Raw genomic sequence first — 23,271 nt, 5'->3', positions numbered from 1 at the left:
GCCTGGGTGGCTCAGTCGTTAAGCGTCTGCCTTTGGCTCAGATCTTGATCCCAGGGTCTTGGGATCGAGTCCCACAGCGGGATCCCTGCTCAGCGGGGAGCCTGCTTATCCCTCTCCCTCTGCCTGCCGCTCCCCTGCTTGTGCTCTCTCTGTCAAATAAATAAAATCTTTAAAAAAAAAAAAAACAAAAAAACCTTAGCAATAGCTTCCAGAAGGGAATGTAAATACAATTAAATGTCTTTACAACCTGCAGCCCACAGTCAGACACTTGAAGTGGGCAGTGTAATGTTCCTCCAGGAAGTTCCCAACTATTAATGCCTTACTAGAGGGGTAAACAACCTTAATTTGACAATGGCAAGGCCTCCAGTATCCTGTGAATCTTCTTTAGCATATGAAAGTTATTTCAGAAATCTCCCTTTTTCCTTACCTCCCCCAACCCTATAGTATATAATCAGCCACCCCTCACAACCCCAGGGCAGCAGCTCTTTCTGCCCACGGGTCCTGTCCCCGGGCTTTAATGAACCACCATTTTGCACCAAAGATGTCTCAAGAATTCTTTCTTGGTCGTCAGCTCCGGACTCCACCGCACTGAACCTCGCCTATATTCCAAAACCTCATCAGTGGAAGGGATGGGCGTTGATAAGAAAAACCAAATTTAGCTAAAGATTCGGTGCCCAGCACAAGGCTTGGCCCAGAGCAGGCTCTCAGTAAATATTTGTGGAATAAATGAGGATGGTAGTGTTGGCGGAAAGGGGAGGAAGCCTGCAAAAATGATACTGATCCATATACTGAGGGCCTTTAAATGCCAGGGAAAGGAGCTTGGTGGTTTTTCCAGGGTCTGGGATGGAAACCCCAAATATTGATGGGTCCAGGAAGATAAAGTGAAATGCAGGTCGCATCCACGGAGGATAGAAAGTACTCAGCTCCATTCTATTGCGGTCGCGGTGAAATAACAGCCCAGTGTTTTCAGATCTTCAGAGTTCTCAAGAGAACCCAGAAATTCAGATTTTTTTAAATGTGAAATCTCTCCATAAGTAGTGCAGGCAACTAATTTTTTCGAATACTGAGGACCAACCCAAGACATGTTTTGCTATCATTGTGAAGTGACAGAGAAACATCTTATATTTGCTTATATTTTTTATGCTTATATTTTTTATGCTAGAGATTATTGGCAAATGAAATGTTAAGTGTGGCTAGAGCTCGCTAGATTCTCTAATTAACTACATTTCCCAGAATCCTCTCCCCCTGCAACTCCCCCGTTGCCATAGATACTACCGAGCCACTCTAGTTAAAGGTGGGGTGGGGTATGCACTCGAAGAGCCCGACTCCAGTCCTCCGTTGCCAAGATACCGGTTTTGGCACATGCGCAGTAAGGAGCCCTTGGATTAGGGCGGTTTGGAAGAGCAGAGGCTCCAACCCAGAGCAGTCTGGAAATGGTAGTTTCCAGGCTCCCCCACCCCCACTACCACGCAGGCGCCCTCCAGTGAAGGCAACGGATGCTGTCGCCTCGGTGACGTCACTCCTGGCACGCATGACGTCACCCCCACCGAGCATGCTAGCTGGCAGGCGAGGCTTCTGCAGACAAGTCAAAGATGCCGGACTTCACGTTCACTTCTTAAGCTGGTGTCCTGCCCCAAGCCCACTCCGGTGAGGCCTGGGGGTCGTAAGTTGGTGGCCCTAAAATGCTTTTTGCTTAGGTAGCAGTGTTGTTTTGGTTTCTTACGTTTCTTCACGCTGCAGGTCCAGCTACGCCCTTAACTTTCTGTGAATTTCCTGGGAGCAGTGCACAATAAAAGGATAATTAAATTGTGCGGAAATTATAGTGTGATGAATGCTCTCGGAGAGCGCAATCTGGGGCAGGAGAGACAGTTACAATAATTACAATACAGTTACTATAATATCAGCGCTAGGTTCGGGTGGAACCCCGGGAGGGAGTTGACTTACCAGCTCCAGCTGGGCTGGATGGGTATAGGGGAAACTTTCCCATAGGAATGGCTGTAAGAGCTGGTAGCAAGAAATGCAGTTTTCCAAGAGCAATAGAGAAAAAGAACGTTCCGGACAGAGGGAACAGCACATACGAAGGTCAAGAGGTGGGAAGTATTAATAACTTTTAAAAATAATATTTGAGGGGCGCCTGAGTGGCTCAGTCGTTAAGCGTCTGCCTTTGGCTCATGTCATCATCCCAGGGTCCTGGGATCGAGCCCCACATCGGGCTCCCTGCTCGGCGGGAAGCCTGCTTCTGCCTCTCCCACTCCCCCTGCTTGTGTTCCTGCTCTCGCTCGCTCGCTCTCTGTCGAGTAAGTAAATGAAATCTTTAAAAAAAAAATAAAAATAAAAATAATATTTGATGTCAATAATATTGATAGCAAACAGAAGGTGGTGTTTTCTGTAACATTCTGTTGTAATAGCTTTAGTTATAGCTACCTATTCAAATGTCATTTATTTGGGTATTTATTATCTCCTTATATACAATGAGGAAACCGAGGTACAGAGAGGTTAATGACGTTCAGTGAATAAGTGGGATTAACCATTATGCTCTGTGGCCCTTGCTACAGGATCCTACCTGTAAAGCACTGTGCCAATTGTCTTCTATAGAACATCAAATCCTATTGGAGCAGGGCCCTACCCTTTTGACCTCATTTAAGCTTAATTACTTCCCCAAATGCCCTATATCCAAATAAAGTCACATTGGGAGTTAGGGCTTCAACATACGAATTTTGGGGGAAACAAACATTCAATCCATAGCACTCTTCCACATCCCACACTTGCATGCCAGCCACAAAGAGCTCCTTATATCTCTTTCTCTCCTCTAGGCTTCTGTACTCTCTGTTCCCTCTGCCTGGAACAGCCCACCTCATTCTCTGCCTTCACTGGTCACGTTTATGCCTCTTAGTCCATTGGTTCTTATCTTTCAAGCTACAGCCAAGGTGAGACCTCCTCCGAAAGTCCTCCCTAATTGCCCAGAGTAGGTTGGAGGCCCTCATCTGTGCTCATACCATGCCCTGGGCTATCCCCATCAAGCAGACATATCACACTAGGGCCTAACTTCCTGTAACCATGTCTTTATCATATACCCCAATCCTAGCAATAGTGATTGGTCCAAGGGGTGGGCCTAAGACCCAAGAAGGACCAATCAGGACCCTTCCCTGGGATTGCTATATGAATTCAGTTGCGACCATGCTACTTGCTTCAGCCAATGAGATTCATATGTCAGTGAGCTCATTTAACTTGCATGACTACCCAATGAAGAAGGCATTGCTCCCACATTTTAGAGACAAGGACACCTAGAAGGAGGATTTAAGTAACCCATACAAGACCCATAGCTAGTAGGACTAATGTAGGACAAGATCCATAGTAGCAGGACTAATGTCCTTATAAAAAGAGGAAGAGACACCAGAGCTCTCTCTCCATAGGCTCCTGTACCAAGGAAAAACCATGTGAGGATATATCGAGAAGGTGGCCATCTGCAAGCAAGGAAGAGAGGTCTCACCAGAAATCAACCATGCTGGCTCCGGGATCTAGGACTTCCAGGCTCCAGAACTGTGAGAAATAAGTTTCTGTTGTTTAAGTCATTCAGTCTATGGTATTTTATTATGGCCACCTGCGTTGATTAAGAGAGAGTGTCATGAAGTGAAGCAAGGCAGGCTCCAGGCTCACAGGGCTTCAGGTACCAGGCTAAGGCCTGGACACTTTGCTGAGGGCAGTACCAGCCAGAGGAAGGACTGGATCTGCTCTCGTGCAGAAAGACCATTCTGGGGGGGAGGGGGGTGCACCTGGGAGGTGCAGTCGGTTAAGCATCTGACTCTTGATTTTGGCTCAGGTCATGACCTCATGGGTCATGAAATCGAGTCCTGTGTCAGACTTTGTGCTCAGCACAGAGTCTACTTCTCTCCTTCTCTCTTTCCCCCTCCCCCATGCTCGTGCATGCTCCCCAGCTAAAATAAATAAATAAATCTTTATAGAAAGAAAGAAAGAAAGAAAAAAGAAAGAGAAAGAAAAGAGAAAGGAAGAAAGAGAGAAAAAGAAAAGAAAAAGAAGAAAGAAAAGAAAGAAAGAGAAAGAAAGAAAGGAAAGAAAAGACAAGACAAGACAAGACTCTTCTGGGATGTGTGTGGGGGACATACTGGAGGGGAGACACTGGGGGCCAGGAGGTTTGAGATGAGATTACAGTGAAGCTCTAGGGTAAGGACAAGGCTTGAGCCAGGGCCAAGTTCATGGGCATGGAGAGGCAGCAGAGCCGGGGAGCCTGGCGATGAGAAGAGAGGTTTCCCTGGACCCACTGTCGCTGGTTGGATCTTTGAGCCTTGGGGCTGCAAAGGTCTCCCTGGGGCTGTTGGACACATCTTCCCAGGGTGGTTGTATGAGTTAAATAAATTAATAAAGCCCACTACATGTTGTCACTAAGTGACAGCTGATCTTATTTCATTTTGATAGTGGTTTATCTAGCTTTTAATCATGTGTATACATATATTTTACATCTTTATAAACATGAAAGATACATAACTTTGTAATTTTTCTTCTTTTAACTTTCATTCACAAGTATTTCCCCATGTTATTGTGTCCTGATCATAATTATTTCAGGCTCGATAACGTTTCATAGGCCGGATATACCATCATTTATCTAATCAATCCCCTGAGTCCATATAACTGAAACTAACTTTTTATTATTTGGTTTCTGATTGGAGATGGCCCCCTCCAAGGGACAATTCAGGGATCTAGGCTCCTTCCATTTTCTTTTTTCTTTTTTTTAAGATTTTATTTATTTATTTGACACAGAGAGAGAGAGAGACAGCGAGAGAGAGAGCACAAGCAGGGGGAGTGGGAGAGGGAGAAGCAGGCTTCCCGCCGAGCAGGGAGCCCAATGCGGGGCTCAATCCCAGGACCCCGGGATCATGACCTGAGCCGAAGGCAGATGCTTAACAACGAGCCACCTAGGCGCCCCTAGGCTCCTTCCATTTTCAACATAGGACTTCCAGGGTCATAGTCTCCATCTACATCCACAGAAAGGAAAAGACTGTGGAAGGTGACAAGTGAGAGGTTTCAATGGGCCAGGTCTGGGCTTGGCATGCATGTTCACTTCTCTCACTTTATTGGCCAGAACTTAGTCACATGGTCACCCCGGATTGCAAGGGAGGCTGGGAAATGTAGTCTAGCTGTGTGCACAGAAAGCAGGGGAAAGGCTTTGAAGAAGAGCTATTTGCCACACATTATCCCAATGAGGGATTACAGAGAGGAAAACCTAGGTACAGAGTGGAAGACAACTGCTCCAGATCACAAAGAGATTACAATCTATCAGGCAAATATGGCACTAAAATCCAAATAACCCCTTTTTTCATTAGATTTATCATCATTCTTTGTTGAAAAGAGAAAACCTATGGGATTTTATTAACCTTGTACCCAGTAATTTTACATAATTATCCATGGCTTATCTTAGTGTTTCATTTGATTCTCTGATTTCCAAGATAGCAATCATATCATATTTAAAGAAGAATGACAACCCAGACTTCTCTGTTCCAATGATACCTTTTCTTTCTCTTGTCTAACTGCATTGATAGTTCTTCCAAAAGTGGTCATGCTGGACAGTTTGTTCTGACTTTAATGGGGATGTTTTGGTTTTTAGCATTAAGCCTGATACGGGGTTTTGATGATATGTATGTAATTAAAAACAAGGGAGAACCAAGGAACTCCTTAAGATTGTTGTCATTACTGGGGTGTGTGGGTGGCTCAGTCAGTTAAGCCTCTGCCTTCAGCTCAGGTCATGATCTCAGGGTCCTGGGATGGGGCCTGGGTTGGGCTTCCTGCTCAGTGGGGGGTCTGATTCTCCTGCTCTCTCTGACACCTATGCCCTCTCTCTCAAATAAATAAAATCCTTTTTTTAAAAAAAGATTGTTGTCATTACTATTCAAGATGGACCTATTCTTAAATATATTAACTTTATGCAGAAATGGCTTATTACTGAAGGTTTTCAAAACCCTTTTCATATCCATGGATGTGATGGTATTACCTTGATATATCAATTAGCAAATTATATGATAGCCCAATATCAAACCATCCTTGCATTCTTGGATATACATCTTCCAGCTCCCACTTTAGGGGTCTGTTTCCTTTATCACACCACCCTTTAAGAGGTGATAGGTGAAACTGAGGCAAACAGGAAGCGGATGCCCAGAGGTAGTGAGTAATTAGTGACAGAGGCTCAATTTGTTCACCATCAATTTAGATGGGGCCAACTTCTACGTGTCCTGTGGACTTCAGCTAAAGGGGAAACTTCGTTAGATGGGTTAAATGGACTATGACGTCCCCTCCTGTGAAGGGCAACAAAAAGACTGGCTATAATGGGTATATTCGCCGGGTCAGTACAGCCAAAATTTCTCAATACCATGTTCCCTTCGGCCCCATGTCGTACTCGCAGACTCCATTTCCCAGCATTCCCCCCGCCTTTAGAGACCTTAGCTCGGGAGGAGCGTGAGCCCGTAATGGTTTCTGGGAAATGTAGTCCAGCTGCGAAACCGCGTTTAAAGAACCAGGGCTTAATAGTTCCGAGACAGCGACCGCGCAGGCGCATTCCGCGGCCCGCCAGAGGGAGGGAAGGCCTGGCCGCCCTGCGCAACCCGCGGGGGCGCACAGGTGAGTCCCTACCTGGCGGCCGGGAGCCGGAGCGTGTGGGTGCTGGCCGAGCGGGGCAGGCCCGCGAGCGCTCAGGGAGGCGGGCCCGAGTCGCGCCTGGGTGGGCGCTGTGGGCGGTGTCCCGCCCCCTCCTATCACTCGCGAGGTATCCCCAGAGCGCCTCTGCCACCCGCGCGGCTTCGGACGATCTCAGCGCGCAGGAATTGGGCGCCTGCTGTTTGCCAGGAGTCAGGCGTGCGCGGAACTGCTGCGATCTCCCAGGAGGGAGACGATGCGTTTCCTCACTTCGCAGGTGAAGAAACAGACTCCGCGGCTTCTCGCAGGTCACGGTGGTCGGCCTGGGATCACAATCCGGGGTGTCTGACCCGAAAGCCCCCGCGTACTCTGCACAATCACACCCTCTGTCTCTGTCCTTATCCTGAGCATGCTACCCTTTCTCTGGGTCTCTAATCTCTCTCTGATCTCTCCCCCCCGCCACCATCCCAACCCCCGTTCAGTCCCCGTCTGTGTGTCTGCGCGCCCCCCCTTACCCACGAGTCTGTGTGTTTCTAAAAACAGGGCCATTATCTTCCAAGACCACAGCACCATGATCATATCAGGACAGTAACATCGATACAGACTATTAGCTAATCTGCAGACCCTCAAATTTTGCTAATTGTCCCAATAATGTACTTAATGGCAAAAGAAAATCCCTAACTAAAGTTAGGTCTCTTTAGTCTCCGTGAACCTGACGCAGTTCTTCAGTCTTTCTTTGATCTTGATGGTCTTGGCAATTCTGAAGATTACAGACCAGGCACTTCCAGAATGTCCCTTGATCAGTGTTTCCTCATGATTAGATTTAGGTTTGGTGGGAGTACCTTGGGCGTGATGCTGTGTCCTCATCAGATCAGAAGCCCGTGATGCCCGTTTGCCCATCACAGGTCATGTCAGTCTTGATCACTTGGTTGCAGTGGTGTCCGCCAGACATCTCCGCGCTAAAGTGACCTTCTTTTTGTAATGATTAAGGGACTGGCGAGGAGATAGGGGAGAGTCTGTAAGACTCTGCTTCTCATTTCCTCATCAGAATTTCGCCCGCTGTTCTCAGCCTTCAGCTGCTTGTGTTCCTGTGTAACTGGAAACACGTGTGAGGCCACGTCTTTTCGTTTCTGGACTGTGTTAGTTTCCCTTCCTGCCGTAAGTTACCACAGTCTTGGTGGCTTCAAACAACACAAATGTGTTCTCTTACAGTTTGGGAGGTCAGAAGCCTGCAGTGGGTTTCACCGTGCTGAAATCAAGGTGTCAGCAGAGCGGTGCTCCCCCCTGAGGCTCTAGGGGACAATCCATTTCCTTGCCTTTTTTTCCAGCTTCTAGAGTCTGCTTGTGTTCCTTAGATGAGCCCTCTTCCTCCAGCTTCAAAGCCAGAGGCAGGGTCTTCTCTCCCTAACTCTGCTTCTCTTGATTTCCCTTACGTAGCCGCCTCCTCCAGGTCAAATAGCCCCCGGCCTCTCTCTTCTAAGGACACTTATTATTGCATTTAGGACCCACCTAGATAATCCAGGATAATCTTCCTACCTAGAGGTGCTTAACTTAATCACATCCCACGTTCGTCCACAAGATACAGGAGTAGGGCCATTGTTCAGCCCACCACCTGGCCTATGTCCAGGCCTGTCTCCCCCACCAGGCAGGGAGCCCCTTTAGGGCAGAGCCTCATCTCGTTCATTATTCTGCCCTCAGATGAGCCTGTCACTCTCACGAGTCTCAGAGCATATTTGATGAATGGATGGAAGTGACCATAGTCCAAACACTGATTTTTCTTTGGCAGAGATTTTTTTTTTTTTTGCAGGGATTTTTTTAAACTTTATTCTAGCAGATGGAACCTTTCTTTAAACATCTTAAGTGGGAGATCAGGATCCTTATGCAGGATTTGTAAGGCAGATAGGAGGAGCTCTGCAGGGGCGCCTGGGTGGCTCAGTCGGTTAAGTGTCCAACTCTTGATCTCAGCTCAGGTCTTGATCTCAGGGTCATGCATGGGGCACCACATCCTATTAAAAAAAAAAAAAAAAAGAAGGAGCTCTTCAAAAAAGGGGTAGATCCATGCCACAGAATACTATTCAGCCATAAAAAGGAATGAAGCCTTGATACGTGGTGCAACATGGATGAATCTGGAACACGTTATGCTAAATGAAAGAAGCCAGACACAAAGGGCCACATATTATATGATTCCCTTCATATGAAATGTCCAGAATAGGCAAATCCATTAAGACAGAAAGATGAGGGGCACCTGGGTGGCTCAGTCAGTTAAGTGACTGATTGGTTTCGGCTCGGGTGAATGATCTCAGGGTCGTGAGATTGAGCCGAGTTGGGCTCTGCGCTCAGTGCAGAGTCAGCTTGGGACTCTCTCTCCCTCTCCCTCTGCCCCTCCCCTCTCTGTAAAATAAATAAACAAATCTTTTTAAAAAAGAAAAAACGATGAGTAGTTATCAGAGGCTGGCATTGGAGGGCTGGGACAGAACAGGGAGATTTGGTAGTGACTGATTAACAGTATAAGGTTTCCTTTTAGGGCGATGGTGAAAACATTCTGGAGCCAGATCGTGGTGATGGTTGCACATCACTGTGAACGTCCTAAATGCCACTGAACTGTATCATTTAAAGTGGTTAAAATGTTATATTGCATGTTATATGCATTTTACCACAAGAAAAAAAAGTAAGACTAAAAAGGCGGCTTAAAAAAAATAAATAAAATTAAAAAAATAAAAAGGCGGCTTAGCTCTGCAGCCAGACTGCTGGGCCTGAATCGCGCTGTGATACTTGATCTCTCTGTGACCTTGAGCAAGGGCCTTGACCTCTTGTGCCTCTATTTCCTTCTCTGGAGATAACTCTAGTTAAACTAGTCTTTCAGAGCTGTTATGTAGGTGCAGTGAGCTGAGCCTCCTGATTGCTAGCGGTTGTTGGTGTGGAATGGGGGCCTCGGGCAGCCCGTCCAGAGCCTTTGCTCCAGCTCCTGGGAGACTAGAGTCCCCTGTCATGAGGCATCTTCGGGAAAGCATCTGTCTGTCCGGGCGAGAACTGACCCTCCTCTGTGCTCCAGTCTCCTCCTCCAGCTCTGCGGACTCAGGCCTGCTCCTGTCTCCTGGAGGCACATGCCCAGGACCACGCAGTGGCCACAGGACCCTGATGGCTGAAGACCAGGTGATTCTGGGCTTCCCCTTCCCCAAGATGATTTTGTGGACTCCAGAGGGCCATCCTCATCTCTGCCTGTGGCCTGAAGATCTTCTGCTCCTCCCAGGCATGGGGAAGAGGCTATGGTGGGAGGGGCTCTGGGGCTGGGAGGTGCAGCGAGGAGGGGAAGGGGGAGGGGCAGGATGCTCTGAGTTGGGACATTATGACCCGGTCTACAAACCAATCTAACTCTCAGCAGCCTTTGAGTTGCCGAGAGAAGTGGGCAGTGGATGGTTTTGCTTCACCCCCGAGCCTTATCCTTGGAGTCAGGGATGGGCATTGGGATCCCAGTTCGGGTCTGGGATGGAGCGCCACTTAGTTATCACTCTTGCACACAATGGCTTGATTTAAAAAAAAAAAGTGTTTCTTAGGGCTGTCATATATAGGTGTGCAGGTTGCGCACTGCACAAGAGTGCTTTACCTCAGTGGCAGGTTCCACATGTACCTCATACACTGGTGTATTGTGGAAGTTTTCATGCAGATGGCAGTAAACGGTCATTTACTAAAATAATTGGCATATTATAACGATTTTCCAACAGATGGCAGTAAAGAGTCATGCAAAAGGGAGCTTTCTCCTACCTTCTGCCAAGAAGCCTGTGGGCTAGGAGCTGGCCAAAACTTTCTGCATTTCTGTGGGCCATTTTTATTCAGTTATCTCAAACCTGCTGAGTCAGTATGTTCCAGCCCAGAGTGTTAGAGCTGGTTCAACCACCAGCAGGGGTAGGCTGTTGACCCATGACCTCTCCCGGCCCCAGAGTTCTAGAAGGATGTGCCCCTCCACCATGTAAAATTGTCCCTTGCAGGAATCAGTGACCTTCAAGGATGTGGCTGTGGACTTCACCCTGGAGGAGTGGGGCCAGCTGGGGCCTGGCCAGAGGGAGTTGTACCGGGACGTGATGCTAGAGAACTACCAGAACCTTCTGTCACTGGGTGAGGCCCTGCCCCCTGCCTCCCCAGGAAGAGGCGTGATGCCCCCCTTCTGCCCTCATCTCCTTTGTGCCCACCCACTGCTCAACAGTGGGTATTTGCTGAGGTCATGGGGTACCCTCTCTGCTCTTTTTACCGGTCCCTCCTGGCTGGCCACTGTCTGTCCCTCTGTCTCTCCGCTGCTTCTCCTAGAGTCCCTGCGTCCCCGAGGGCCCGGAGTCCTCTGCCTGTCCTGCAAAATCTTCAGCCTCTGCCCCCACCTTCTCTTCTTGCTTCCCTTTCTACGTGTGGTGACCTCAGATTCCTCCCTGGAATGCCTGTTCTAGCATCTCAGACTCCAAGTGTTCCTTGGATGTCCTCCAGTCATCTAGCTCCATCTTAGAATCTTTCCAAGACACAGAAATGCTGTTCCCAAATGTGTCTCCCTAGTCCTACATTGTCCACCCACCCACCTCCTGCGCCCCCTCAAGGCCCTTCACATTTGTCACACTCACCCTGAGCTCAGCGTCTCCACACTGAACTGCCCCTCCTCCTCTGGGTCCCCTGTCCCCAGACCAGTCACCCCCCAGCACCATCCTACCCCCTCCCCAACAGCCCACCACATCCTCTCCGACTCCCAACAATCTCTGCCCATCCCCTCCTCTGTCCCTGCAGCCCAGCCCTGATCTGGCCTTGTCCTCACCCCCTGACCCTACTCCAGCCTCCTCAGTGGTCTGTCTTTCTGTCCACCTCCATCTCTCCTCAATTTCTTTTTCTGATTCTTCTGTCTTGCCTTTGCCCTGTGAACTCTGGTGGTTTGAAGGTTCCTTCCTCAGCCATGCTCACTCACACACTTTCACTGGACAAACTCACCAAAAACCCGCTTAAACTTCTACGTCAGGGGCCCGAGGAAAGCCCCCAGGTTGGGGGCTCAAGGAGGACCTGCAGGCCTCAGCATGCAGTTGTACTCACCGCCCCAATTCACTGCAGCGCAAGGACACCAAGCACAGTCAGCAAAGAGATGAGGCACGTGGGACGAGATCTGGGGGAGACCAGGCCAGAGTCCCCTCCCCATGGAGTCACACAGGACGGGCAACGAGACGTGACAACACGTGTGAGAAGTTGTCCATCAGGGACACTTGTTAGAGCCTCCTCAGCACCCCAGGGCTTTTCGTGGGGGCCAGTCACGTCAGCGCCCTCAGCCTGGCACGTGTCAAAATTCTAGACTCCCCGAAGGAAAGCAGGTGTTCAGCAGAAACCACGTTGTTTGCACCAACAGCTTAAGCACAGGGAGCCCCTCCTGGAGGTTAGGGAGTGCTGGGAACGCTCCTGAAATCCAGCTTCCCAGACGCCAGCCAGCCACGGGCAGCCATGGGAGCAGGTCTTTCCAAAGAGAGCCGGCAGCCTGCTGTGTGACCCCTTTTCTGTGCAACTTGGGTGTAAAGAACGCGGTCCCTTCCACCTGTCCCCTGCAGAAATGTATTCCCTCACAGTTCAGAGGCCAGAAGTGTAAAATCCAGCTGTGGGCAGGGCCCTGCTCCCTCTGAGAGTCCTTCCTGGATGCAGCTTCCAGAGGCTCCTGGCGGCCCTTGCCGTTCCTTGCCCTGTACCCCTGCCACCCCAATCTTGGCCTCCATCTTCACATGACCTTTCCCTTCCATTGTGTCTGTATGTCTCTCCTCTTCAAACAAAGACACCGGTCTTTGGACTCAGGGCCCAGCCTGCTCCTGTAGGACCTCATCTTCACTAATTACATCTGCAAAGCCCCTGTTTCCAAGTAAGCAGTGATGTCAGGACTCAGGCTCTTTCTGGAACGTAGTAGGCACTCAACAAATGAATCTCGCATGGACCATTAGAGCTGCTGCTTTTTTTTTTTTTAAGATTTATGTATTGATTTATTTTATTTATTGATTTATTTTTAAATATTTTATTTATTTATTTGACAGAGAAAGAGATAGCGAGAGCAGGAACACAAGCAAGGGGAGTGGGAGAGGGAGAAGCAGGCTTCCCGCGGAGCAGGGAGCCCAATTGTGGGGCTTGATCCCAGGACCCTGGGATCATGACCTGAGCCGAAGGCAGATGCTTAACAACTGAGCCACCCAGGCGCCCTATTGATTTATTTTAGAGAGAGAGTGAGAGTAGGGGAGGGGCAGAAGGAGAGAGAGAGAGAAAGAGAGAGAATCTCAAGCAGACTCCCCGTTGAGCAGGGAGCCCAATGTGGGGCTCAATCCCAGGACCCTGAGATCATGACCTGAGCCAAAACCCAGAGCTGGACCCTTAACCGACTGAGCCACCCAGGCACCTGGACCATTAGACCTTCTAATCATTAGGCACTCAATGTATGCAGCTCCCCTGCAGACCCAGGGCCTGGGGCCCAGCCCCGAGGCCTCCCGATGACTGGCAGCCATGGCCAAATCTTGTGTCTTTTCCAGGGGTGGGCCCTCTTGGGTGTAAACCCGATGTGATCTCCCGTCTGGAGCGAGGGGAGGAGCCCAGAATGGAGAAGAAGGAAGCCCAGCAAGCTACCTGTCCAGGTGGGTGAGGTTGTCCAGCAGGTGTGAGCCATCTTCCTATCCTGTCTGTTTTGATCAGTGACAAGAATGAGGCAGCCCAACACCCGCCATAGTTGTGGGCGCTGGGTTCAAATCCCAGCTCCAGCACTTCTGGCTCTGTGACCTTCAGGCAGGTCATTTAGTCCCTCTGTGCCTCGATTTCCTCACCTGCAAAATGGGCTCAATACCCTGGGTTGGGAAAGGTCAATGAATTAACACCTAAAAGTGTAGCCCAGCACCTGGCACACAGTAACCCACTGGTCAGAATAGGCTACAGTGATTATTGGTGTTTCTTTATTGGGAATCATCTATGTAAAGACCCAGAAGTGGGACCCCACCGAACATGGTGGGGAATAGGAGGCCAGATGTTTGCCCCCCACTGGCCCACAAACTCCATGAGGGGAGGGGGTTGAAACATCTTTGTTTCCGTCACTGCCCACCGTGTTGTGGGGTGGGACTTGCCCCCTCCTTCCCGTTCACCACAGCCCATTGGTCCCCAGTCCTGTCCCTCCTGCCCCCTAACTTTTCCCAGTCCCCTGTCCTCTGTACCACAGCCCTGGCTCAGGCCTCAGCTCCTTGGCTGGACCCTCATCCCGGCCTCCTCCCTCACCTCCCAGCCTCCAGTATTATGCCCTCCCATTCATCTCACACAGCCCAAGAGGGGTCTTTCTACACCTGGAGCTGATCCCACTTCTCCCGTACCCATAGCCCTCCCATGGCTCCCCAGTACCCCTGACAGCAAGCCCTAGCACTGTGGTTAGCATGTAACAATATGCAATTAATAGGTGTCCCGTGAACAGATCTACTAGCATCAAAAAATCCATCCCCTTCAACAAATTCCACATAGCTGTGTTTCCTGTTTATCATCTCTTCTCTACACTTCCCTTTCTCCAGATTGCAAGATTGTGCTGTAAAAGCCTCACATACACTTAATATTTATTGACATCTTTTTTTTAAAAAGATTTTATTTATTTATTTGAGAGAGAGCTAGAACGAGCAGGGGAAGGGACAGGGACAAACAGACTCCCTGCTGAGCGGGGAGCCTGCTGCGGGGCTCGATCCCAGGGCCCTGAGAAAATGACCTGAGCCAAAGGCAGACGCTTAACCAGTTGAGCCACCCAGGCACCCCTATTTATTGATATCTTTTGATCAAATTAAAGTTATATGTGTTCATCGCAGAAACTTTGAAAATGTAAATAAAAATAAAGCAGGAAATGGAAATCTCCCCATAATCTTGCTTATCTCTCAAAAAAATTTACTTTTCTCATTTTACCTCAAAAGCTTTACTGTATTTTTTTAATTACAAAAGTAAATAATAACAACGTGAATAAACCTTGAGGGCATGATGCTAAGTGAAGTAAACCAGACACAAAATGACAAGTATTGTATGATTCCACTTACATGAGGCACCTAGAGTAGGCAAATTCATAGAGCCAAAGTGGAATGGTGGTGGCCAGGGGCTGGGGAAGGGTAAATGGCATTAGTATTTGATGGGTAATGTTTCAGTTTGGGAAGATGAAAACATTCTGGAGGTGGATGGCGGTGACGACTGTTCCACAGCATGAGTATATACATGCAATGGAACAGCACACCTAAAAATGACCTAAATGTCGTATTTTATGTTGTATGTATTTTACCACAACAAAAAGTAAATAATAATAAATTGAAAACCCTCCACCCCACTATGCATGTGCATACACATGTTAACATATACATAAACATATACAACTTGGGGCACCTGGGTGGCTCAGTTGGTTAAACATCTGCCTTCAGCTCAGGTCATGGTCCTGGAGTCGCGGGATCGAGCCCCGCATCGGGCTCCCTGCTCAGTGGGGGAGTCTGCTTCTCCCTCTCCCTCTGCCGCAACCCCTGTTTGTGCTCTCTCACTCACTCACTCTCTCAAATAAATAAGTCAAATCATTTGTAAAAAAACATTTTCATTTTTTGGATATTTTGAGGCCATCCTTCCATGTCACCACACGAGTCTCTCCTGTCTTTTGAAATAGCAACCTACACTTTGAAACTTGCCTTTTAAAGTTTTCCAGTGTCAGTTCAACTTGATCAGTTTCCTTGGTTCCAACGCAGACGATATTCACATTTTCCATGTCTTTCAGCCTTGCACACCAGCTCTGCAGCTCCTTGGGAGTCATTTCTGAAAAAGAGGGTTTCTGAAGAGGCCACTTCCCCAGTGGGAGAGAGGGAGGGAGTTTTAAGGGAAGTGCTTGGAGATGCCAGGCTGGCGGCATCCTGGACCTGGAGCCATCAGTTGGAGGACCAGGGAGAGCAGGAGAGGCGTTTGAGGTGTATGTTTGCTCCTCTCAAGGAAACTGTCTGTGGGGAGAGAGGCCTGGGCTGTCACGAGCATGGGCGGAGCCTCAGGCAGACCTCCGCCTTCATCAGGAAGCAAAGAGGGCCTGTGGGAGAGAGAACTCGGAAGAGGAACGGGCCAAGAAAGAGCCTGAAACGCGAAAGAACATTTGTAGAAAAGAAGCCACTTAACTGTGCAGAATGCGGGAAAGCCTTCATTTACCATTCAGACTATATTCTACACCAGAGGATTCACACTGGAGAGAAACCCTACAAGTGTAATGATTGCGGGAAGGCGTTCAGCAACAGCTCGTATTTCATTCAGCACCACATCATTCACACGGGAGAGAAGCCCTACGTGTGCAGCGAATGCGGCAAGACCTTTACTCAGAGCTCATCGCTTACTGAGCATCAGAGGATCCACACTGGAGAGAAGCCATACAAATGCAAGGAATGTGGGAAGGCCTTCACCCAGAGCTCCTCCCTCATTAAACACCAGCGGTGCCATACTGGGGAGAAACCCTATAAATGCAACCAGTGCGGGAAGTTCTACTCACAGGTGTCCCACCTCACCCGCCACCAGAAAATCCACACGGGGGAGAAGCCCTACAAATGTGGTGAGTGTGGCAAGGCCTTCTGTCACACTTCCTCCTTGACTCAGCACCAGACAATCCACACCGGAGAGAAACCCTACAAATGTAACGAGTGTGGGAAAACCTTCAGCCATAGCTCATCCCTGTCCCAGCACCAGCGAGTTCACACTGGAGAGAAACCCTATGAGTGCTCTGAGTGTGGCAAAGCCTTCAGCCACAGTTCATCCCTGACTCAGCATCAGAGAATTCACACTGGTGAGAAGCCCTATGAGTGTAACGAGTGTGGGAAGGCTTATACACAGATTTCCCACCTTATGAGGCACCAGAGTGTTCACATGGGAGAAAAACCCTATATATGTAATGAGTGTGGAAAGGCTTTCAGTCACACCTCGTCCTTCACTCAACACCAGACGATTCACACTGGTGAGAAGCCCTACAAATGTAACGAATGTGGGAAAACCTTCAGCCAGAACTCTTCGCTTACCCGGCACCAGAGGATTCACACCGGGGAGAAGCCCTATGAGTGTAAAGTTTGTGGGAAGGCTTATACCCAGATTTCCCACCTCATCCAACACCAGAGGATTCACACTGGAGAGAAACCTTATGAGTGCCGTGAGTGTGGGAAAGCCTTCAGCCGGAGCACCCACCTTATCGAGCATCAGAAAATCCACACAGGCGAGAAACCCTATAAGTGCAAAGAGTGTGGGAAAACATTCAGTCACAACTCCTCCCTCACCCAACATCAAAGAATTCACACTGGTGAGAAACCCTACGCCTGCAAGGAATGCGGGAAAGCTTTCAACCAGAGCATCCACCTTATTCAGCATCAGAGGATCCATACGGGAGAGAAGCCCTATAAATGTAACAACTGTGGAAAAACCTATACCCAGATTTCGCACCTTATTCAACACCAGAAGGTACACACAGGCGGCAAACGCTATGTGTGTAAGGAATGTGGGGAGGATTTCAGCTGGAGTTCACACCTGACTGAACACCAGAGACTTCACACTGTGCACGACGCCTGCGTCTGCGATGATTTTGAGAAAGGCTTTGCATGGAGCACACAGCTTGCTGATATTCAGAGAACTCCTGCTGACCAGAAAGCCTGAGAAGGTAGCAGATGGGCGGTTCTGATGCTGGGTTCGGTGTAGCCTTCATCAGCACCAGTAACTTCCTCCCAGAGAGGAACCCTAACACTATATATTGAGAGAGTTGCTTCTCTATTTCCTACAAGGACCTGGTGCAGTTTATCACCAGCTGGGACAACTTCTGATCATTTTAGGAGCTCCCCTGCTAAAATCTCAGCTTCCCCCCTATTTTTCAGTCTTAACGGCATCCCCAGAGGGTGGTATAAATGGAACATAACATCATCTGATATCTTTAATAAGGTCTCTGTGAACTTTTTAAATTTATCGCTCATTCATTAAACTGGAGCTTGAAAATTCGAGGGAAAAAAAAAATGGGAAGATTAACCCTTCAGAGTACAAGTCTATGTAGCTGAACACCAACACTAGATTTTAGTATCCTTTAAAACTCTAAGCTACAAATTTCATGGCAAAATCCACAGTTGGCTTAAACACAGTATGTTCCACTATTTACAGCCATTTTTAAAGCCTATTTTTTGTGTCTTTCCCATGTCCAGGATTTACGCTTTATAAAGGAGTTTCCCTCTTAAGCATCATTTTCTGTTTTTATTTATGCCCAAAGGGAAGTTTTTCTTTCATCATATTTTCATCATAAAAACATAGTATTAAAAAAGGGAAGTGGTAGCGCCTGGGTGGCTCAGTCCGTTAAGTGTCTCACTCTTGACTTCGGCTCAGGTCTTGATCTCAGGGTCATGAGATTGAGCCCCAAGTCAGGCTCCACGCTGAGCGTGGAGCCTGCTTAAGATTCTCTCTCTCCTTCTGTTTCTCTCTCTCTCCCTCTCTAAAAAACCACCAAAAACCAAAAAACAAACAAAAAATAGTATTTATATTTTATTATAAAAATAATGCACATACTTTTATAACAGGAAATATTTTAAAGTAAAATAACTTATACTTATCATAAAGGATAATTTGGAAAGTGTCAGGAAGTATGGAATAAAATACCAATTCTCCATAACCACACAGCCCAGGGAGAGCCTGTCATTTTGTGTGTATTTCTTTCTGGTTTTGTTTTACTCTGTCTTCCATATCCATATTTTTAAGCCTAAAACAAAAGCAATATGGCCACCCTCAGAAGTCCTATTGTTTTGATTTTTTTGTATTCCCTTTCAAATATCATCTTAAAATAAATGTTATTTTATTTCACTGTGATCAGAGCGTAGAAACAATTTTGGCTTTCTCTGATTTGTCCCTATTATACCCTGAGCATTGTCTTTTGTAATCACATACACTTCATACTCATCATTATTCAGGCTAATAATATTTCTTTTTTTTTTTTTAAAGATTTTATTTATTTATTTGAGAGAGAGAGAATGAGAGAGAGCACATGAGATGGGGGAGGGTCAGAGGGAGAAGCAGACTCCCCGCTGAGCAGGGAGCCCGATGCGGGACTCGATCCAGGGCCTCCAGGATCATGACCTGAGCCGAAGGCAGTCGCCTAACCAACTGAGTCACCCAGGCGCTCCAGGCTAATAATATTTCACTGGTGGGTGTAAAATAGTTTACAAATCCATTCCCCCACGTGGATTTTGTTCTAAGCCCCTGATTTTCACAGGTGGTTCACCAATTTTCCCAATTACGAATGTTAGAATGAGCATTTCCATACTTGCTTCCTCTGTCCTTCTGAGGAGATTATTTCTCTAAGTCATGTTCCCAGGTTGGAAATAGCAGGAGCACGATTCTAATGATTTTCCTGATTACTGGAACATCTTGTCAAATTGCTTTCCAAATGGCCTGGTCCCAGTCTGCCTGGGACAAGCTGGGCATGAGGACCACAGTTCCACTCTATTTTTACCAGCAGTAAACATCCATAATGTTTTCCTATGTCAAACATATAAAATGACTAGTGTTTTCAGTAACTTAACTGTGTGCCAAGTTCTGTCCCAAGCCCTCGGTATGTCTCAATTCTCGTTCTTTCAACAGTCCCACCTCTTCAGGGCTATATTGTCCCATTTTACAGGTGAGGACACCAAAGCACAGGGAGATGAAGTGGCCAAAGTCTCACAGCTATGAGCTCGTGGAGTATAGATTCAAGCCCAGGTAGTCAGGCTCAGAAGCTATGCTCTGAACATCTATGGAGATTGAACACATTTCATGTATAATGTTTCCTTCTTAAAATAATGTTTATTATTATAAAAATCAATACATGCTTCTTATAGAAAATTTAGAAGACCCAAGAAATCCAGAAGATTTCACCCAAAGTTCAGTGCCACCCAGAGATAACTGTTAACATTTGGATACACTTCTGCTACTTTAAAAACAATACATAATATTATAGATGCTTAAATAAATTTGGGGTATACTGAATATGCAATTTAGCATACTTCTAGTTTACTTTATATCACGAGCCCCTATTGTTAAATATCATGATTTATCCATGTCATTAAATCATCTTTAACAACCAGATGTTTGGGGGGGCATTGCATAGTTAATTCAGCCAGTGAATTCACCAATCCCCTGTTGGACATTTTAGTTGTTTCCAGTTCTTGACTTTTATAAATGTCCCTTCTGCTGAAGTTTTTGGCTGAGCACCCGACCAGTTTCCAAGTGACATCTGGGCAGGGAAGTCATGGGGTCAAAGGAAGAATGTTTCAGTGATCCCAGAGCCGTGGGCCAAAGGCTTCCAAGAAGTTCTGTGTCCGTTGGCAATCTGGCCACAGAGGATGGGACTGTGTCTCACCAACATCACCCATGGTAACTATTACCGTGTTTAAAGTCTTCCCAGGTATTTCTTTTAGTATATGACTCCTTTCGTGGTTGAAGAAATTCTCGTTTATGGTGAATAATTCACCATATTTATTCTCTATAAATCTTCATTCCAAAGATTCTAGACTTTTTTCTGTGAATATGAACTTCCTTTTTTGTTTTTATGAAACTGGTTGTGTGTGTATATACACACACACGTATATATCCACATACGTATATATCCACATAAAAACAGTATACGATTTGTATGGTATATGCACACATATGATTTAAGATGTTTATTTTTTTAAGTAATCTCAAACCCACAACTCCGAGATCAAGAGTCACATGCTCCACCCACAGCCAACCAGGTGCCCCCACACATATGATTTTAGAAGTGACTTTTTTCACTTGGTATAATGTGGATATTTTCCCATGATAATGCAAACATGTTTATATATAAACATATATATGTATCCTTATTTATAACAACTGCATAATACTTCATGCTAGGGTTTCTTGAATTTATTTAACCAATCCCTATTAATGGACATTGAGATTGTTTATCTTTTCTTTTCCATCACTGGATATTTACCATTTGACACTTGTGCAAGATATCTCCATAAGATGAATTTCTAGAAATAAACTTGTGGGACCATAGGATGTCCATGTTTAAATTTTGATATTTATTGCTAAATAATCCTCCAAAAAAGGATGAACCAATTTATATGACTCCTGGAAGTATGTATGAATGCCTATTCTCTGTTGCCCAACTTCCTTCAAAAATTACTCAGTATTAGCCTTTTAAAAATATTTCTAGGGGCACCTCGGTGGCTCAGTCGGTTGTGTCTGCCTTCAGCTCAGGTCGTGATCTCAGGGTCCTGGGATCGAGTCCTGCATTGGACTCCTTGCTCAGCGAGGAGTCTGCTTCTCCTTCTCTCTCCATGCTCCCTCTCCCTCTGTGTTTTCTCTCACTCTGCTCTTTCTCAAATAAATAAATCTTTTAAAAATTTTTAAAAATATTTCTCATCTAATAAGTAAAAATGTCCTAGCAATAGTGAGATTAATGACCTTTTATGTGTTTGTTAAGGTTTTGCTTTCTTTGGACTGCTTATTTATGTATTTTGTCCAATTTTAATTGGGCTGCCTTTGTGTATTGATTTATAGGAGCAAGTATTACACATAGTAACCCTTGGTATATACGCCACTAATATTTTCTCCAGGTTTGTTATTGCTCTTTCAATTTTGTTTATGATGTATTTTGCTACATAGAATTTTAAAATTTTTAGGTATTCAAATCTATCTGTATTTTCTTTTGTAGTTCTTGGACCTACTATCATGCTAAGAAAGGCCTTCCTCACACCCAAGATTATCCTATATTGTATTCTAGTACTTTTATGACTTTTTAACAATTAAATTTTTATTCTATCTGCATTTTTTAAAATGTCTTATGGTATGAATTTTCAGTCTGTAGAGGCCACCTGCATTCTTTGGCTTGTGGCCCCTTCCTTCACGTTCAAAGCCAGCAGGGTAGCATCTTTAAATGCCTTCTTCTAATATATTCCACCATGCTTGTACCTTTCTTGGCACAATTGATCCACTTCCTTCTCAAAGACTCACCCTCACTCTTTTACTCACATACTAATGTAGAATGCTTGGATTTTTTAGTCTAAAAGAAGCTAATTTTGAATCTTGCCTTTGCCATTGTCTTGCTGTCTGATCCAGTTTCCTTATTTTTCAAAGGAGAATAATACGACTTTATTATGAAGGATGTTTTGGGTTTCAAGTCACAGAAAACTCAAAATAGCTCAAACAAGAGAGATGATTTACTTACTCAAGTAGCCAAAAAGACCAAAAGCAAGGCATTCAACCTGTTTATACTGGTACTTCAGGCTGCCTTCAATGGCAAGTTAAAGAAAACCCCAACTCACATCCTCACAAACACTAGAAAGAAATCTACAGGGGCGCCTGGGTGGCTCAGTCGTTAAGCGTCTGCCTTCGGCTCAGGTCATGATCCCAGGGTCCTGGGATTGAGCCCCGCATCGGGCTCCCTGCTCAGCGGGAAGCCTGCTTCTCCCTCTCCCCTTGCTTGTGTTCCCTCTCTTGCTGTGTCTCTCTCTGTGAAAGAAAAGAAAGAAAGAAAGGAAGGAAGGAAGGAAGAAAGAAAAGAAAGAAATCTACAGGTAGGGCAACCTCTAGCTGCCATGAGATTTATTTGGCTTTTATTGCACATGTATGTTCCCAAATATTTGTATTTCATGATCACAGGGGTGTCCTTTCATTTGTCTCAGCCCCTTGCCTGTTTAATTCATAGCACAAATTGTAATTTCCCTTTATATGTCTCCTATATACTGCCTGCTCTGACTCCCTGAAGGCCGGGTCCATGTGTGTCCTTCACCACGATATCCCCAGCGCCTGGAGCACTGCCTAGAACATAGCAGGTTCTCAGAAAATAGTCCTCAATTGCCTGATTGACTTCAAGGCTGAAGTCATTCCCCTCCCTACCTGCATGGTACAAGAATGGTAGTTTCCCCACACCCTCGCTAAGACTATGTCATACAGCTTCACAGCTTCAAATTTGGACCAGATAGGTAAGTAAAGATGGTATTTTTTCCTCTGTTTCTTCTCTCCCTGGTGACCTCCTATTCATCCGTCAAAACCTTATTCAAAGATCCCCTCCTCTGAGAAACCTTCCTCACATCAACTCTTTCCCACCCTACCTAGTTTTCCTCCCTTCTTTGTGCTATAACATACGTTTCCCATTAAGTCTTAAGAGCAGAGCACGCTGTTTTGTTGAGCATCCCTGCTACTTAAAAGCGCCTGCAATGAGGGGTCTTCTCCTAGCGGCAGCCCTTAGGCAGTTGCCATGGAGACAGCCCCGTCGATTCCAGCCGGCGGTTGCCCTGGAGATGGACGCTGGAGATGCTTCTCCACTTCGCCTACGAAAGCCAGAAGAAGCTTCTGACATCGGTGTATCCCAGGCGAAACCGCCCGAGGCTCCGAGTTTCCTTCCTCCTTGACCTACGGAGGATGGTTGCCCTGAGGAGCCCGAATCCCGCGTGGATCTGGGAAGTGTAGTCCATCAGGGAGTCGGTGCAGGCGCAGACGCAGGCACAGCACTGGAGCTGCGCACGCAGCGCCGCCGCCATCGTGGGGATTCCCTGTGGGGAGAGAGCTCCGCGTGGGAGGCCGACCCGAGGTGCAGGACAAAACTGCCAGGTACTCGGGGCCCCGAGAGTTAACGACACTCATCGTATC

General features: G+C 46.8%; 1 protein-coding gene across 4 annotated transcripts; it reads left to right on the top strand.

Annotated features, from left to right (window-relative positions):
• The first annotated feature begins 1,378 nt into the window (after positions 1-1,378).
• Positions 1,379-22,150, top strand: LOC102737615 (uncharacterized). 4 transcript variants are annotated; one of them, XM_081807624.1, is made up of 7 exons: positions 1,379-1,647; positions 2,187-2,297; positions 3,414-3,542; positions 9,695-9,795; positions 10,629-10,755; positions 13,164-13,265; positions 15,398-22,150. In XM_081807624.1, exons 3-7 carry the CDS (start codon positions 3,503-3,505, stop codon positions 17,290-17,292), a joined length of 2,265 nt encoding a protein of 754 aa, XP_081663750.1. In that variant the 5' UTR covers positions 1,379-1,647; positions 2,187-2,297; positions 3,414-3,502; the 3' UTR covers positions 17,293-22,150. The 4 variants fall into 4 exon arrangements, with proteins under 4 accessions (XP_081663750.1, XP_081663751.1, XP_030896036.2 ...); XM_081807625.1 differs by lacking the exon at positions 2,187-2,297; XM_031040176.2 differs by lacking the exons at positions 1,379-1,647; positions 2,187-2,297; positions 3,414-3,542 and adding an exon at positions 6,554-6,627.
• Positions 22,151-23,271: the final 1,121 nt, after the last annotated feature.

This window comes from Leptonychotes weddellii, chromosome 16 (genome assembly GCF_054177405.1).
Source record: "Leptonychotes weddellii isolate Sample4059 chromosome 16, ASM5417740v2, whole genome shotgun sequence".
Classification (NCBI taxonomy): domain Eukaryota; kingdom Metazoa; phylum Chordata; class Mammalia; order Carnivora; family Phocidae; genus Leptonychotes; species Leptonychotes weddellii.
The sequence above is the reverse complement of the archived record's forward strand: the minus strand, read 5'-3'. Positions and strand labels throughout refer to the sequence as shown.

Coding starts and splice junctions, on each gene's coding strand:
- LOC102737615 (XM_081807625.1), top strand. CDS start 3,503: ATGCTGGCTCCGGGATCTAGGACTTCCAGGCTCCAGAACT. Junction 3,543..9,694: donor GACTTCCAGGCTCCAGAACT/GTGAGAAATAAG, acceptor TCTGTGCTCCAG/TCTCCTCCTCCAGCTCTGCG. Junction 9,796..10,628: donor CCCTGATGGCTGAAGACCAG/GTGATTCTGGGC, acceptor TGTCCCTTGCAG/GAATCAGTGACCTTCAAGGA.